Genomic DNA, 16,530 nt, shown 5'->3' on the forward strand with positions numbered 1-16,530 from the left:
ACTAAATATTGTACATTCAAAAATGTACTTGATCTCCATAAATACCTCCAAACCAAATTTGCTAAATCCTTGTACAGTATACATGCCTGCACTGTTGCATCATTTATCAGGTAGGTATATTAGCTGGGAAGCATTGTTGTTGCTATTCTAAAATAGGTCTAAAGTGCCCTGTTGAACATAAATGGCTATGTTTTGAGCACAATGCAAGCCTATATTTCCCCTTAACCATAAGAATTAAGACAATACTTATCACCATACAGTTTGATATTACTTCCAATAAGTACAATATTTATTAAACATTTCTTCAGTTGTTTGTTACATATTGTGCAACAAATTACAATATTCTGCAGCCACAAATTATATGCAGAGTATGAAGAAACTAGTAATCAGATAGTGTAATCTTTCCATTTATAACTCTACAAGAAAGAACTAGCAAATCAGATCTTACATATAACATCTCACTAAACTTTTATGCATGGAAAGTGACAGACACTGTTGTGCTGTTTGATACAAAATGGCTGAACTTCATCTTCAGAAGACTAAACCCGACATCTAAACATGCCAATATAAACATCAAAACAAAATATATTCTAACCAACCACGGGAAACAGTCTGGTATCAGGAAAGCAACAAGGATTACACACATTATTTTATAAACCAGCACACAAAGGTTTAAAACAGTTCTGAAAATGAAGTTAGCTGTCTTGAGTCAAGGGAATAAAAAAAAAGTCAGTATTGACCATTTACAATCTCTGACCTTTGTGGAGACGGTAAGAATCTGTTGTAGTGCAGCTACATACAGTACAATTCAGGCAATTTTGTTTTTTTTTTTTTTTGTTTTGTTTTGTTTTTTGTTTTTTTTTTTTTTTTCACTTGGGTTCAGATTGCAAATTCATTGTTGTGAGAAAAGAAGGGAGGCAGATTTTAGCAGCAACCTCCACTAGACTGCTTGACTGGAGTGCTCTGAATTTTAACATTGGATTTCTCTGCACCCCCTGCTGTTGCTCCAGGGCCCATTCGCTTTTTAATCTCAGCCGCCATTGTCATGAAAGACTGTTCTACGTTTGTTGCATTCTTTGCACTGGTTTCCAAAAATGGAATTCCAAGAGAATCTGCAAATTCCTGGAAATATAAAATATGAAATGAAGAATAAAATTAGGCCCATTCTCCATGAGCATTGTTATCTGTTAAGAAATGTATTAGTGATAAATAAATTAAACCTTTCTCCCACCATTATGATATCTAGGAATGAATTGTTGTCATTCTTTTCACCTGAATTCTTCCCATTTTAAAGCTCAACACAAATGTCGATTCAAAATTTTCCTTGATTCTACAGAACAATTTGTCCCGTATATTCATCATTCTATATTTGAATTATGTTAAATTCTCCAAGTTCATTTTGATCCAAATGAATATTTCTCTAAGACTCAGTTTTTTGATTCAGAAAGACTACTCAAATAAGGAGTGACAGTAAGTTTTTACTTTTTCAAGTTTAAACTTGAAATAAAAACAATCTAAAGAATAAAATTGACATACCTTTGCTGTTGTGTAGTCTACTACTTTCTTTGTGGTCAGATCACATTTGTTCCCTACCAATAACTTGTTGACGTTTTCACTGGCATAACGATCTATTTCCTGCAGCCACTGTTTTACATTATTGAAGGACTCCTATAAAAATAGGTATTAAGAAATAGTGTTCAAAATCAACTTCTGGATATCAAATATTCAGTTTCCTAAACTGGAAATTTTAGCACTATATTTGCCTGTTTCTTCTTTACCCCTCAATTCTACCCTGGTTCTTATTGATTTTAAAATCTCTCAAACATTGCCCTATTGTTTATTCCTCCCTCCTTCAACCTAAGTACAAGCCTCATAGCTCTCTATCAATTCAAATTATCTTTCTTATTACTATCTAGTCACTGACTATATCACCTCTGCATAAAAATCTTTAGTGACTCCCTAATGTCTGCTCACCACATCAACTTAAAAAAAGTTTTTGTGACATATTAAGGCCCTTCCAAAATCTGGCATAATTCGACCTTTCCAACCTTACCTTAAATTACTTCACCATATACACTACACCAACTGCGCATTGTTGCCCAAACTCTCTCTCTACTTTTCAACCTCCAAATTTTTTTTCTATAATAGTTTCAAGGAATGAATTGCTCTCTTTCCCCTTTGCCTGAATTCTTCACCCATTTTAAATCTCAATTCAAATACCAACACCTCCAGGAACTCTTTGGGGGCAATTGTCTAGACTGTACAGAACAGTATTTTTGTACATGCATTATTTTGTATGAGTTCTAGAGTTATAATATCCATTCTACCAGGAAGCTCCATGAGGCAGGTGACCAGGTTATCCAAATACTACCTCCTCAAGTCTAGTACAATGTTCTGCCAACAGAAGGTATTAAAACTTTGAGTAATATAATGAATACATCAAATTCACTGGAAAAGAGGTATGGAAGGATAAAGGAAAAATAAAAATCAGAATAATGTGTAAAAGTTGCAAAGAAGATAATTGAAGCTCTATGTAAAGTTTCCTAAGAAAATGAAAACTTCCCCCAACTCTGAAGTTCAGAGAAAACAGGGATAAACAAAGAAATATTCCTAATTCTACACACCTCAATTGAAAAAAGCAGCAAAATCAGGACTATCTTAGGTGAATACTGCTTTTATACAAAATTTAGAAAGAACATGGGATAGGATATGGAAAACTGGTCTCAAGTATCAGGAAGATTCAGGGTCATTCTGTGCCTCTGACAACATCCTAGTGTCTCCAGTCCTTTCTCTATCCTAGGCCAAGTCTAAAACTAAGTTATAAAAGAGTGGTAGGCCTGTATCAGGGAGATGAGTTTCAACACTTAGGAAATTATAAGAACAGATCCCATGTCCCCTATCCACTTAACTTTAAACCATAGCTAATATAAATCTATTACAAAGCAAAGGATTTTGTACTAGACAAGAGTGGTGCAACATTTATTGTCCACCTAGCACATTCAGAGCACTGGGACTATGTATAATGAGACAATTCCCAGTTCCTGTTCTTATAAAGTTTTAGTATCATTACCATGGTATTAAGAAGTCTGTAAGAGATACAAGGTACTATGTAAGATTTGGATGATATGAGGAGATCCTAATGTATGATAGTGATATGTATTATAAATTATTTTACTAGGTTTTACTTTTATATTTTTACAAAATAATAAACAGGTTAACTTCAGAGGATTCTCTCTTAATTTTCTAGATCTTCAAAATGAAGAAAAACTTGTTAAAATAAGAGAGTTTATTTCCCAATTATACCAAATCTAGATACTAAAGACAACATCTTGAGAGTAGGAGCAACTTTTGGCCAAAGTTGAAAAGACCTTTCCACTGTTTTTTTGTTTTTTTTGAAAGGAAGACCTTTCCACTCCTTTTTGTTCACATCAGAATTTTTAATATTTCCTACTCTAAATGAATTTCACTCTCAGAAAATCATACAAAATAATGAGCCTGAAGTATACAGTTAATGATGATGACAATAATAACAGCTAGCATTTACACAGCACCTAGTATACTAAACCATTTTACAATGGAAGAAACTGAGGCAAACAACATTTAAGTGATTTGGCCAAGATTACACAGCTAATAAGTATTCAGGACCACTTTTGAACTCACAACTTTTGACTTTAGGTCCGGAATTCTATCCATGGCACCACTGATATATATGACTGCAACAGAGAGATAAAAGGGGGAGAGGGAAAGAGGAAAATGGGAGATGAAGGGGATGACCCCCCCCCACCAGTCATGTAGATGAGGGCAAGGAATTACCAATGGATAGTTTATGGTGCTTTACTGGAATACATACAATATCGTAAGTACCAGAAAGTGAAGTCGCCAAGGAATATTTTACTGAGGGATAGAAGGCAGAGACACGTACACATAACATTCACACATGAACACAAGACCACATATCTATAATAATTGGAATAGCTAATATTCAAGCAGTCCTTACTACATGCTAACTACTGTGTTACACACTTTATAATTGTTAGTTTATTTGCTCCTCCAACAAACTTGGGAAGTGGGTGTTATTGTTTTACCCATTCTACAGATAAGGAAACTCAGGCAGACGGAGGTTAAGTAGGATGGAAAAGATCTCAAGAACCATAAGTCTCGACAGTCATTATATATACATTAAGGAAGGAAAAGACTGATTTTTATCACTTAAAGTTACAACATTTATATCACAAATCTACTGAAATACCAGTATTACCTTTAATTATATCCTTATTGCAACTTTGGAAAATAACTCATTTTAATTCTACATTTAAAACAAAACTGAAAAAATTTCTAATTTAAAAGCAATTGACTTGGTTTTTTCAACAGAAATTTCCTAATTGCAGGCTCTTGAAACACACCATTTTAATCAACCAATATTTATTAAGCATATACATGTACCAGAGACATTGCTAAGTTCTACGTTTAAATGCACTAAATTTTAAATTATAATTTACCATCAAAATTTGGGATTTTAAATAATTCTGGAAGACAAAATCTGCCTAAATATAAAATCACTTAGAGGTGAAGGTTTATTACTGTTAACCCCCCCCCTTTTTTGACAAGTACCATTTTGATTCCTGAATTTTGTATATTCATAAATTTCCACTCTCCAAGTTTATTGGTCTCCAACTCTTTATCCTAACCTTTGTCTTTAAACTAAGCCACTTTTGCAAGTAAGAAGCCGTCAAATATTTATCAAATTGCTTATGTGCTTTTATTCCCCAAGTCTTCTGTAGTGTCTCATATTCTTATCCCTTTTTTTCCAATACCAAAACCCTCAACTAGAAGAGATTTCAAATCTCACTTTTATTATCTTTTATTAATTTGACATTAGATATATGAAACATGGTAAAGATTTAACTCAGCTCTCCTAAATCTTGTCAGTGATAGTAAAATACAACAAACCCTCTGTTTACTGGATACCAGATGCTATCAAGATATCAGCAGATACCAATCTCATTGTGAAATATAGCACTGCTCTCTACAGATCTGCATGATAAAAAGCAATCTGAAGATACCATTAGTAAAAGCCAATTAAAATGAAGACTGTCCAAGAAACTGTTTCAAAAATCAAAACAAACTGACACATCATAAGAGAGTCAAAAGAGAGGAAATCTGTAAAGGAAAGTATCAACTACAGTGATAATGGTTTTTGTTTTTTTTAAACAACAATGAATTCCCATTCCTTAAACCAAGGAAACTTGTCCTTGAAGGTGAACCATAAAGCTCCCTGTGATATACTCGAGGTATTAGTGGTATCTTGTTGAAAACTTGGGACTATAAGATGTGATAACCTAGTTTAGAAATGTGAAATTCAAAGACAAAATGACCACAAATGAACTATCCCCCAGGTGATAAAGTTAGGACAGCCTGCTACAAATCTGCCTTTAATTTAAAAAAAAAAAAAAATCCTCAAAATACTAACACAAGAATTACTATTATTGATTATAGCCTATCCATTTGAAAATTAGCCTAGCTTTCAAACTTATTTCCCTTTTAACAGAATAAGATTACCTTCTGTTCCCATTTTATATTTTCTACATTTAAAAATATAGATTATATTTAAACATTTTAGTTTTTAAAACATTTTAAAAATTGACAATGGTTACATTTTAAAGTAAAATATCTAAATATGGCTATTCTCTGAAACAGGCTTCTACTAAAGCAACAATTTCTGAAGGACTCACCTGGTCTGTCACATCATACACTACTATGATGCCATGGGCTCCTCTGTAATAACTGGAAGTGATTGTTCGAAATCTCTCTTGGCCTGCTGTGTCCCACTGTAATTTTAAAAAACAAGAACAAATCCACAAATTGTTGGATTAAAGAAAATTTTAAAAACTACTCAAATATATTAAACAGATATTTATTTCAAATGATCAATGATTTAACTTAATTGTTGAGTTGCATTAATGTTAAAATGAGAATGAATACAAGTGGATGCATACAATTGTGCTAAATAAGATCTTTATATAATTACTAATATTGTTTGATACTAAAAAGGGTACAGCTACAATTCAATCTATACCAAGTTTTTCTACTCACCAGTTAACTACAAGGTAAGGAGTTCATGTCAGTTTTTTAAAAAAACATTCTCCATACTATCTAGAAAAGTGCTGAGCATAAGAAAACAAAAATGTTTGATGAAAGTATTTTTGCCCAAGCTTCCTTTAAGTAGTATTGCCTTATATATAAGAAACAGTCAGTATTTTAAAACATCAAGATGATTTTATTATTTTCCATGTGAAACTACCTAAGAAGTACTTAAAAGTAGCCTTTAATTATAATTTGTCATTCAATACTTGTTATTTGAGGCACTGGAGGAGGGGATAGAGAGGTCTATCTTCTAGGCCTCTGAGCCAGCCCCCTACTACCTACCATCAGCATAGAAAATTTAACTGATCAGCTGTTTCTGACTGGGATCAGTTCAAATCTTTTTACACAGTTTAGTGCCCTCTGTTCCTGGGAACTCATCATACTGGTATGACTTAGGGTGGAGACCCAATAGGCTCTAGTAGTCCCTTGTAGCTCAGACTTTAACTCAGAGATTATAGCTATGTACCACTGCAGTCAGCCTTTTATACTTAAATACACTTTTAGTAAATAAGGTGTGTTTTTTTTTTCTTGCTTTTGTGGAAAATTCTAATGGGAGAAATCAATATAAAACACAAATCAAATCTTGATCCCAATCATGATTTTGCTGTTTGTAATGGCTATAGATTTCCAAAAGTTAATTTACAATTACCTGATTTTATTAAAATTAAATTAAATCAAAATTTAAAAAATTAAAACAGTATCAAAGCTTAAAAATCATTCATTATAAATTTATATTCTAAATATTAAGATTTGCAAGTCTTAAATGAGCACTTACAATTTGAAGTTTAATTGTTTTTCCATCTAACTCTATGGTTCTTATTTTAAAATCCACACCGATTGTGCTGATGTAGCTTTCTGTATATGTATCATCCTATGCGAACAGAAGAAAAATGAATCAGCAAAATTCAGTATATTTAATCTGGTAAAGAAAGAATAGCATATGCAATCTTGACATTCAGTTTCAAGTTTTAGGGTTAATTACATGCTGAAGTGTAGTAGACAGTGCTGGACTTGGAAGTAAGAAGACTTGAATTCAAATCCTACCTCAGACTTTAACTGTGTGATTGTAAGTAAATTATTTAAACCTGTCTGCCTCAGCTTCCTCATCTGTGAAATGGTAATAACAAAGCCTACCTCCCAGAACTGTTGTAAAGATAAAATAATATTAACAAAGAAATGTGCAAACTATTATGTAAAAACTAGATATTATTTTATAATGCACATAATAGTCTAGCCTTTTCTCAGTCCTGGCTTAGTATTACGACACTAAATGAAAAAAATTTTAAGAATATCTAAAAATCTTTTCACATGAATTTTTCATTAACAAGAAATATCTTCTCACCATTTATTCTATACTTGATATTGAACTTTTTAAAGTCATTCCTTCATGCAAATTACACTAACAAAAAAAAATTCTAAAAAAGGAACTATAATACCTCATGTTTTTCCATATGCCTATAAAAAGTGACATTTAGACTTCAAAAATGCCAACTTTTGCTTAGTAATTTATAAAATGCTAATTTAAGTTTAAATGTGAATATTTTTGTTCCTTTAGCTATCAACAATTTAGATAAAAGGTATTGGTTACATGGTAACTACAGTGGACAACTTTTGCATGAGTAATGTTTAAAACACCCGTTACATGAAAATCTATCCTTCAATTAATCATGATTTCATTAATGTAAACATATTATAAAAGCAGACCAACTAACCTCTTAATGACTTAGTAGATTCTTTTAAAGGAGTTGTTAGCCAAAAAATTTTGTCCAGAAGTTAGCCTGGTAATGAGCCTCTCTAGACTTAGCTAGGTAAGTACTCAAATGACAGATATAACAAGCCTACATTATTTGGCAGGATCTGTTTCCTGGCAAACCTTCAAGAATCCAAGATCACCGCCACTCCATGAAAAGGAAGAGGATTTTAGTGGAAGATATACATACTGCAGATAAAAGCTTTAAAACATCTTCATGTAAAAAAAAAAAAAAAGTTTAATTTCAATCTTTTTTTGTTTTTTTTAATCTTACACTAAGTTACCCAAGCAATTAAGAGAACTGCCATCCATATGATTTTTAGGGAAGAATGAACCAAGGTAAAGTGTACATATACTTTAACTAATTTCACTGATTCACAACAACAACAAAAAAAGACAAGACAATGATAGGCAGAACAATATTATTATCTCAATAGGCAGTGATATAGGAATATAGACCACTCACTGGACAATAAACAATGCAAACTGAAGACCCATACAGGAAAAAGGGCTGGATAGAAGGTGAGAGACTGGGATATGGGTGACCTGGCTTTAATCAAATGGCCTAAAAATTATTACATGGAAAGTAGGAACATTATTGCCTATTTGTTAAAATGTCTTAATAATACTATTGTAAAATCACTGGGGCAAGATTAAAGGGTATATAATCCCAGAGATTAAATTGCAAACAGAAGCTAAACACTTCATAAAATGGTGGATATGGCTATATTAACAAGATCTAGACTTTTGCCATAATAAACATTCAGATGTTAATTGTAGAAAGAGTTGAATTAATTTGAATTAAACAAACAACTTGGATAGCTAAAGAAATGTTATGCTAGGAGTCAAAAAGATCAGTTTCTAAGATAAAAACAAAATGGTTAAGGATCCTAAAATTCTGCTATAACCACAATTTTGAATAGTGGTGTATATACAAACAGATCTTTATTTTTACAGAGTGAAAAAGCAAGCCGTTAGCTAAGTAAAGCAATAGAAAGGACTATTTTTAAAGGAACAAAAATGAACTACTTTTAATGTACAAAGGGTACAGAGTTGAAAGCTAAGATCAAGCTTCCACTGGGTCCAACATTTGGAAGGGGTATTATAATTATTTCCCTCAATTGGGTTGATGACTAAAAATGCCTTATTGTAACAGAGAAGCAATGACCTGTCCCAAGAAGACAAAATGAAGATATCTGCAACTATCACAGCCACTTAGATTGGCTATAATTTAGGCTTTATCTATGAGATCTGTACAGAACTTTTCATTATTTTAGACACTACTAATTCAAGAATTACTCATTTAAAGCACGATTTGCTTGACCTAACATTTTAAAAATTAAATTACTTTTGCTAATTGAAAAAAAATTGCCATCCGCCTCAAAAACAAAAGAAAACAAAACCTATTATAGATATGTAACAAATTTTACATTGGCCACATCCCAAAAGAAATTACAAACATTTCATCCTAGAATAATAGTTGATTGTTGTACTGATCAGAGTTCCCAAGTTTGACAATATTATTGTTACTAAATAAAACACCTGGATTTTGCTCATTTCATTCTATATCAGTTTATATAAGTCTTTCCCTAGGTTTCTCTGAAACCCTCTTCCCTCCACCCACTTCATCATTTCATCAAATTTTTATCCTATAACTTGTTCAGCTATTTCCCAACTGAGGGGCACCCCTTAAGATTTCCATTCTTTACCACCTAAAAAAGTTGTATTTTTGTACATCATTAATTTGTTCTGCTTACAACTAATGCCTCCCTTATTCTATTCTCCTCTCCAATTTTATAGTCTCATCTCCCCCACAACCATTTCCTTATCAAATGAGGGGGTGTGTGTGTGTATGCACCTACATTCTTCAACACCTAGAGGCAGCAAGAAGGTGTGGTAGAGCAGTGGGCCTGGACTCAAGAAATACCAAGTTTACATCTGATCTCAAATACTTATTAGCTGTATGATCAAGGAAAATCAATTAATCTCTACTTCTGTTTCCTCAAATAAAAGAACACCTCTAACCCTGCAGGATTATTCTAAGGATTATATGAGATGACAAATGTAAATTGCTTGATATATAGTGGTAACAATAAAGGGTCCTTTCAACAGTTCAAATGAGCATTTCAAATGTCAGTCATGTGCATCCTGATTATATAATTTAGGTTAGGTGTGCTACCCCAATCCACAGTTGTAAAGGGCTGAAACTCTTGAGTCAATGCACTGAGGTTGGACAATGGAGCATTTGAGGCTAATTACCTATTGGACAATATAAGAATATGCTTGGAAAATGGCCCTTCCCACTATCCTGTGCTGGCCCAATCGTTTGGTGTATACAGAGAATTGTGGGAGGGACTAGGAGGTGGAGGAAGACTAGCCAGGATCACTTCTGTGAGAGGCGAAGAGGTGAGGTTGCAGAGATCCTAAGAGTCCACTCTCTTCACTTCTACTGCTAAAGACCAAGAATAAAGACTTTTGCTGACCCTGACTCTGGCTAATTCTAAAGTATCCAGGGTGATGACTTGGTCATCACACCCAGTCTTCTTTTTCCTCTCTTTTCCATTCTCTTAACAGCATCGAGACTAACAAATGTAAGAACTCCTTTAGGCTTTCTATTTAATTAGATTTCCTCCATGACCTCTGATGATAGGGTTCAGGAGACACATGTACATTTTCCTATATATAAAAGGAGGCAGTTTATACTAGTTTTACCCAACATTTTTCATTCACATTGGCTTTATAGTTTCTTTTAATGCCTATGATTGAACTTCAAAAATTCTGCACAATTCTGGTATTTTCATCAAGAATGCTTGGTAATCCTTCATTTTACTATTAAATGTATATTTTTTCCCCATAGGATAACACTCTGCTTTTCAGGCTGTTATTCATGGCTATCATCTGGAATTTTATGCCACCTTTGAATTCTGAAATATCTTATTTCTAAAAGTTCTGTTCCTTTTTCATGCTAAATCATTTGTGGTCCTTACTGGAGTTTCTTGGTTCTGGAGTTCTTTCATTCTGGCTGCTTGTATTTTTTCTTTGATTTGAACACTGTAGATCTTAGCTGTAGAGGATTCCTGTTAGGTCTTGTTGGAGTTTTTCTTAGGACGTTTCCAATGGAATCTACCTATTTCCAATTTTGTCCTTTGGATCGAAGGAATCTATTAGATTTTTTGATCATGGTGTTCAGGTAGCTCAATGATTCTTGTTTTTTTTTTTTCTCTCCTGTTTTTCCAGGTCAGTTATTTCTGCTATTGGATACCTTTATGGTTTATGGTAGTTTCTTCTTTCCCCTCAGTCTCTGGACTTCTAAGATTTCTAACTGCCTCATAGAATTTTTGGCTCTTATTAGATAGATTCATTCTAATTTTCAGGCAGTTTGTTGCTAAGCAACATCAAGCTGTTAATTCCCTCCCTTTTTGAATTTGTGGTCACACTTTGTTTTTCTTTGTGGTTTTGCTTGTGGATGTTTTCGAGTCATTCACTCTTATCTCTACAAAAGCTTTTAATAATGAAATTGTTACTCTTTTGGACTGCTTATTGTTCCAGCCTACTTCCTTCAGCCTACTTCAGACTCAATGTTAGGATTAGGTTTGGTAAATTCCAAAGGAAAGGACTGGGTTATTTCAAGCTCTCAGAGACAGCTCAAGCAAGGGACATGTGGCAAATTAAATATGCTCCCAAGGTAGTCTGATCAGGGCAAAGTATGATATTACTCCTCAAATTTAAACTCTGCATGATCCTCACATATGGGAATTGGGTCAGAGCAATAGTAGATGGCTGCTAAATACAACCACCACTATCATCTAGCTGGGCAGCTGTAGTAGTTCAAGATAAGAGAACTATAGATTCACCTTTGGTATGGGATTTCTGCCAGTTACTTCTCAGCATGTTTCAAACTGGGTTAGAAATTGGAATTAAAACATCCTTCATTTCTGAGGTCAGTCACACTTGCTGCTTTTGTTTCTGAACTTGTTCTTTGAGAATACAAAGGACCCAAGGGACTCCTAAACCCTAGAACACCAATCCAAGGCAAAAGTGTTCTCAGCACACCCTAAATCTGTGACCCCTTAAGTAACTGACAAAGCTGTCAGATAACCTCAGTTCCCACATGTTGCACAAGGTTATTGAGCATAGGTCTAAACCTCCTCTTGCCCTAGTGCACCAACCTTCCTGCATGAAACACATACTCCAAGCCAGACTCCCATCCCAATGTCTACAGACAATTCTATAACCCTATACCAAGTTGGACTGGAAGAAAGGCTCCCTGTAACTGAGTGGGGATAGAGAGGATTTTCTCACCAGGATGTAGTCTAGTTCTGTTTGGAGAAGGTTCAGGGAAAAGTTTTCAGTACTTTCTGCTACATCCTTGTTTACCCTCTTAACATATATATCTCTAACTAGACTTGTTTCTTAAATTTTCTCTGATATTTCCATGTTTTAATAGCCTGTTGCTTTAGCCACTAATTTGTCACTTCACATTTTTTTCTTTTAAAAAAATATTTTCAAGATTACATATGTACATTCATTTTTACGTATTTCCACATGAATCATACTGGGAGGGAAAAATCAGAACAAAAGGAAAAAATTATAAGGTGGAAAAAAAAGTGAAAAGTTTGCTTTGATCCACAGTCTTCATTATTCTCTCTGGACGCAGATGATGTTTTCCATCCAAAGTTAATTGGAATTGCCTTGAATCCCAATTCCAATAAACTCTGGATGAAAAGTGCTCCATCCACATCCAGACAGAGAATTATGGAGATGGAATGTGGATCAAAACATGTTGTCACCTTTTTTTTTTTTTTTTTTTTTTTTTTTGGTGGTGGTGGTTGATTGCTTGCTGTCCAGAGGCAGATGAGAGAAGGGAAGGAAAAAAGGAGAAAAATTTGGAACACAAGGCTTTGCAAAATTGAGTATTGAAAACTATCTTTGCATGTATTTGGAAAAATAAAATACTATTTTTAAAAAGTTTGTTGGAATTGCCTTGGATCACCGAATTACTGAGAAGAATTAAGTATTTCATAGTTGTTCATCACACAATTTTGCTATTGCTGTGCCACTTGAATTTAAAACAAACAAAAAAAAAACAATTTTTTCTAATTTCACTTTAATACATGATGATCACCAATCTGTACTACATCATCAAGTTGAGCTTTTCTTTTTTTTTTTAATTTTGACTAATTTTTGATTATCAAACTAAAACTTAACTTCACATCACAAAAAAGGTTTTGGTATTTTATGACTATTAACATACACAATTCCAAAATCTAATTTTATAAAAAGAACTTTGAATGTAGCAAATTTCACCAAAAAATTAAGCCTTATCTGGTAAGATAAGGAAGGATTTTTTAAAAAGCAATGTTGGGGCAGCTAGATGTGTGGTTGGTAGTGTATTGGCTCTGGAGTGAAGAGAATCAGAGTTCAAATTCAAACTCAGACACTTGACACTTAGTGGCTGTGTGACTCTGGGCAAGCCACTTAACCCTGACAGCCTCACACTGAGTCCTGCCACCAAACCCCCTAAAAGCCAAGGTTTCACTGAAAATGGATACAAGCTTAATTTCCCAAATAGTTTATATGCAGTTTTTTCTTCTGAACTCAATTCAACACACAAACAGGGGATACATTTTTAAAGATAATTCTGTTGGTGATTATTACATTAATTATCTTAAGTGATAGAAGCTATTTCCTGAATACTTAAATTACCAAATATTTAAATTATTTGTCTTTTTTTTTTTTTTTTTGGAGGCTGGGGTTAAGTGAATTGTACAAGGTCACACAGCTAGGAAGTGTTAAGTGTCTGAGACCATATTTGAACTCAGGTCCCTCCTGAATTCTATCCACTGCGCCACCTAGCTGCCCCCCCTTTTAAAAAATTATTTGTCAAACGTCAGTAAAAGAACTTGTATTGAGAGCAAATGTGAATGTAAGGCCTAGACTTAATCCTTTTAATTTACGAGTCAAAGCAGCCCCCCAAAAATGTTAAATTGGGGAGTGATAGGGAAGATTCTCAATATTATCTATCAGTACATGCCATAATCTTCATATGTCTAGTTCAGAAAGTTAGAACACAATGCCATTGTCAGGCTGAGTTAGAAAGACACAGGGGCTTGAACTTTTACTTTTATAGTCATGAGTAACCTGTAAGATACTTTTAATAATTCTGCTATCAAATGATTTTCTTCTTATCTATCACTAATGAAATGAATAGGTCCTCCACCAAACAGATTAGCTATAACAGATTTATAACACATTTTAATGAAATCTCAGTAAATCACAATTGCAGATAGTTTAATTTCATCAGGAACACCCCCCAACACATTCGCCATACAACAATTTAAATATGCCAGGTCTTACTGTGCTCATTACAAATAAAGTTATTTTTTAAAAGCACATAGCAAAATGCCTGATAAACCAGGGGGTGCTATAAAATGCTTATTCCCTCTCCCCTCTTTGTGAAAGCAAAGAATTGAGGGGGAAAAGTAACTGTTAGAGAATGACTAAACAAATTGCAGAAGAAAGACATGAGAACTAATACAAAGTGAAGTAAGCAGAACTAGGAAAACTATCCATAATATCCAGCAACAGAAATAGACTATAAACATTATCAAAACTGAATGCTTCAAAGTTATAAAAGTACACCCTTGACCCCAAACAAGAGATATGAGCCGAAATCTCCCCTCCCCCCTGCTCCTTTACAAATGTCAGAGATTCATGAGTATAGCATGCAGCATGTCATTTTTTTAAAGTGTTTATCAATTTTACTGATTTCTCCCCCTTTTCTTTCTCTATTCCACCCCCCCTGAAATGTTTTGCAGAATAGCTTTCTGAGGGAAGCGGCAAGTATACAAAGAGAAATCTAAGCAATGAAAAAAAGAAAATCAATAAAAAACAAGAAAAACGCCTAACTTCTGTGTTTGTCAATAAAGAAAACAAAAACCTGCATAGGCAAACGAAAATAGTCTCAATAGCTACCTATGTAGACATCATCGCCAAGAAAAATATCTAATTCATTAAAAAGCAATATTGTTTTAGACTTTACTTACTGCAAACCTAAGGAGAAGGCAAGATTTCCCAACACCGGAATCTCCAATCAGCAGTAACTTGAATAAATAATCACTGCAAGAGACAAAAAGAAAATACATTAAAAATACTTTAAGTTCAAAAAGACTGGCTAAGAATACAATTTTCAAATGCTGGGAAGACCAGAGCTCTGAAAATGCTTTCTATGTATGGTTTGGCAGCAATAAACATTAAACAAAGCAGCTGCTCTTTTGATATAGAAATCTTTATCTGGGATAAACAACCATATTCCTAATTCTCAAGTTTGGTAACCATCTATATCTGTGCAAAAGTTAAAAAAAAAAAAAAAGTGACTTATATTTGTGGGGAATCTGAATCATCCCTATTGATATTATGCCCCTTTGAGAGGGGAACAGAATTTTTGTTTTAGGAATTCTTGCCAATAAATGAACTTAGTTTACTCCTTTCCCTCTTTCCCTTCCTCCTTTCCTGCCTTGAAGGTCCACAATCAGTTACTTCATTCTCCTACTCATAAGAAGGGAGTTTTCTAGAGGCTTGCTTTTTAATGTGTGCTTTACCCTTAATAAAGGGGCAAATGTTTTATTTCTGAAAGCCTATACTATAAACATTCAAGTATAGAATTGTGGTGAAGTCAAAAGCTACTTATGCATATGCAAGCCTTATCCAAATATTCTAGGCCTGAAAATAGTATCAAGGACACAGCAAATCAGTTTCATTTATACTCATTCTCATTAATGTTTAAACTAGTTCAATCCCTCTATTTCATGAATAAAAATAATCTCCAGGGTTTTCAAGAATGAGGTGGATTGAATAGGAAGGCAAGAGTTCAGGGTCAGCTAAGTCTTACATTTAAAGGCAACTCTTAACAAAATGAACTTTCTAAGTTTTTACCATTTGGATTCAGACCAAGTTTGTTTCCCAGTTACCCTTTCCAATTCTAAATACATTTTATAAATGCCCAAGGTCAAAAAGGTGACAATTATTTGGACTCACAGTTCTATGAAAACAAGTCAATAAATATTCTGACTTTTACCATATATTGGTCATTGAAGTTCAAACCTTTCCCTTTTGATTATTTTTAAAGAGATATATATGAAGTATGTTTCATTCCTGACTCTAAATTTTCTCCAACATCACCTACCTACTAATGGATACCTTCTCTCATCTCGTCTTTCAGTTTCCTTTTATGTGAAGCTTTCCCCATTAAAATGAAAGATCCATGAAGGCTCAAGTGTTTGACACAACACAAGTACTTTATTCTGAAAGAAACTACACTAAATTTGTATCTTAATTTATCATGTTGCTTATATTCACTCAGAAATCTTTTAATTTTGTGGTCACATTTTTCACAGATTATGACCTTAATATAAGCATGGGAGACAAATTTTAATTAAAGTTGTTAAAACTAAATTTTGTCCGACATGGACAAAAAAAAAAAAAAAATTTTTTAAGTAAACCAGAGACAGTAATTATCTTTTGTTCTCTGTATTGAACTCAATTCTGTACATGATCATTAATTTTTTTCCTGAACAGTCTTAGTCTTGTGAAAGCCCATCTAATCCCTTCATAAGTTATCAAGTATACCTTTAAGA

The 16,530-nt window shown here is 33.5% G+C and overlaps 1 protein-coding gene across 1 annotated transcript in view; it reads right to left on the reverse strand.

Moving 5' to 3' along the window:
- Positions 1 to 260: 260 nt before the first annotated feature.
- The window catches only part of RAB1A (RAB1A, member RAS oncogene family), a 41,225-nt gene continuing 24,955 nt past the window's right edge, over positions 261 to 16,530 (reverse strand). The window contains exons 2-6 of the mRNA XM_074287085.1: positions 14,941 to 15,013; positions 6,920 to 7,015; positions 5,733 to 5,828; positions 1,537 to 1,668; positions 261 to 1,122 (exon numbers count right to left, since the gene is read on the reverse strand). Coding sequence (XP_074143186.1) covers positions 925 to 1,122; positions 1,537 to 1,668; positions 5,733 to 5,828; positions 6,920 to 7,015; positions 14,941 to 15,013 — 595 coding nt within the window. The 3' untranslated portion in view covers positions 261 to 924. The remainder of the gene's footprint in view (positions 1,123 to 1,536; positions 1,669 to 5,732; positions 5,829 to 6,919; positions 7,016 to 14,940; positions 15,014 to 16,530) is intronic.

The sequence above is a fragment of the Sminthopsis crassicaudata genome, chromosome 2, assembly GCF_048593235.1.
Source record: "Sminthopsis crassicaudata isolate SCR6 chromosome 2, ASM4859323v1, whole genome shotgun sequence".
NCBI classification, from domain to species: domain Eukaryota; kingdom Metazoa; phylum Chordata; class Mammalia; order Dasyuromorphia; family Dasyuridae; genus Sminthopsis; species Sminthopsis crassicaudata.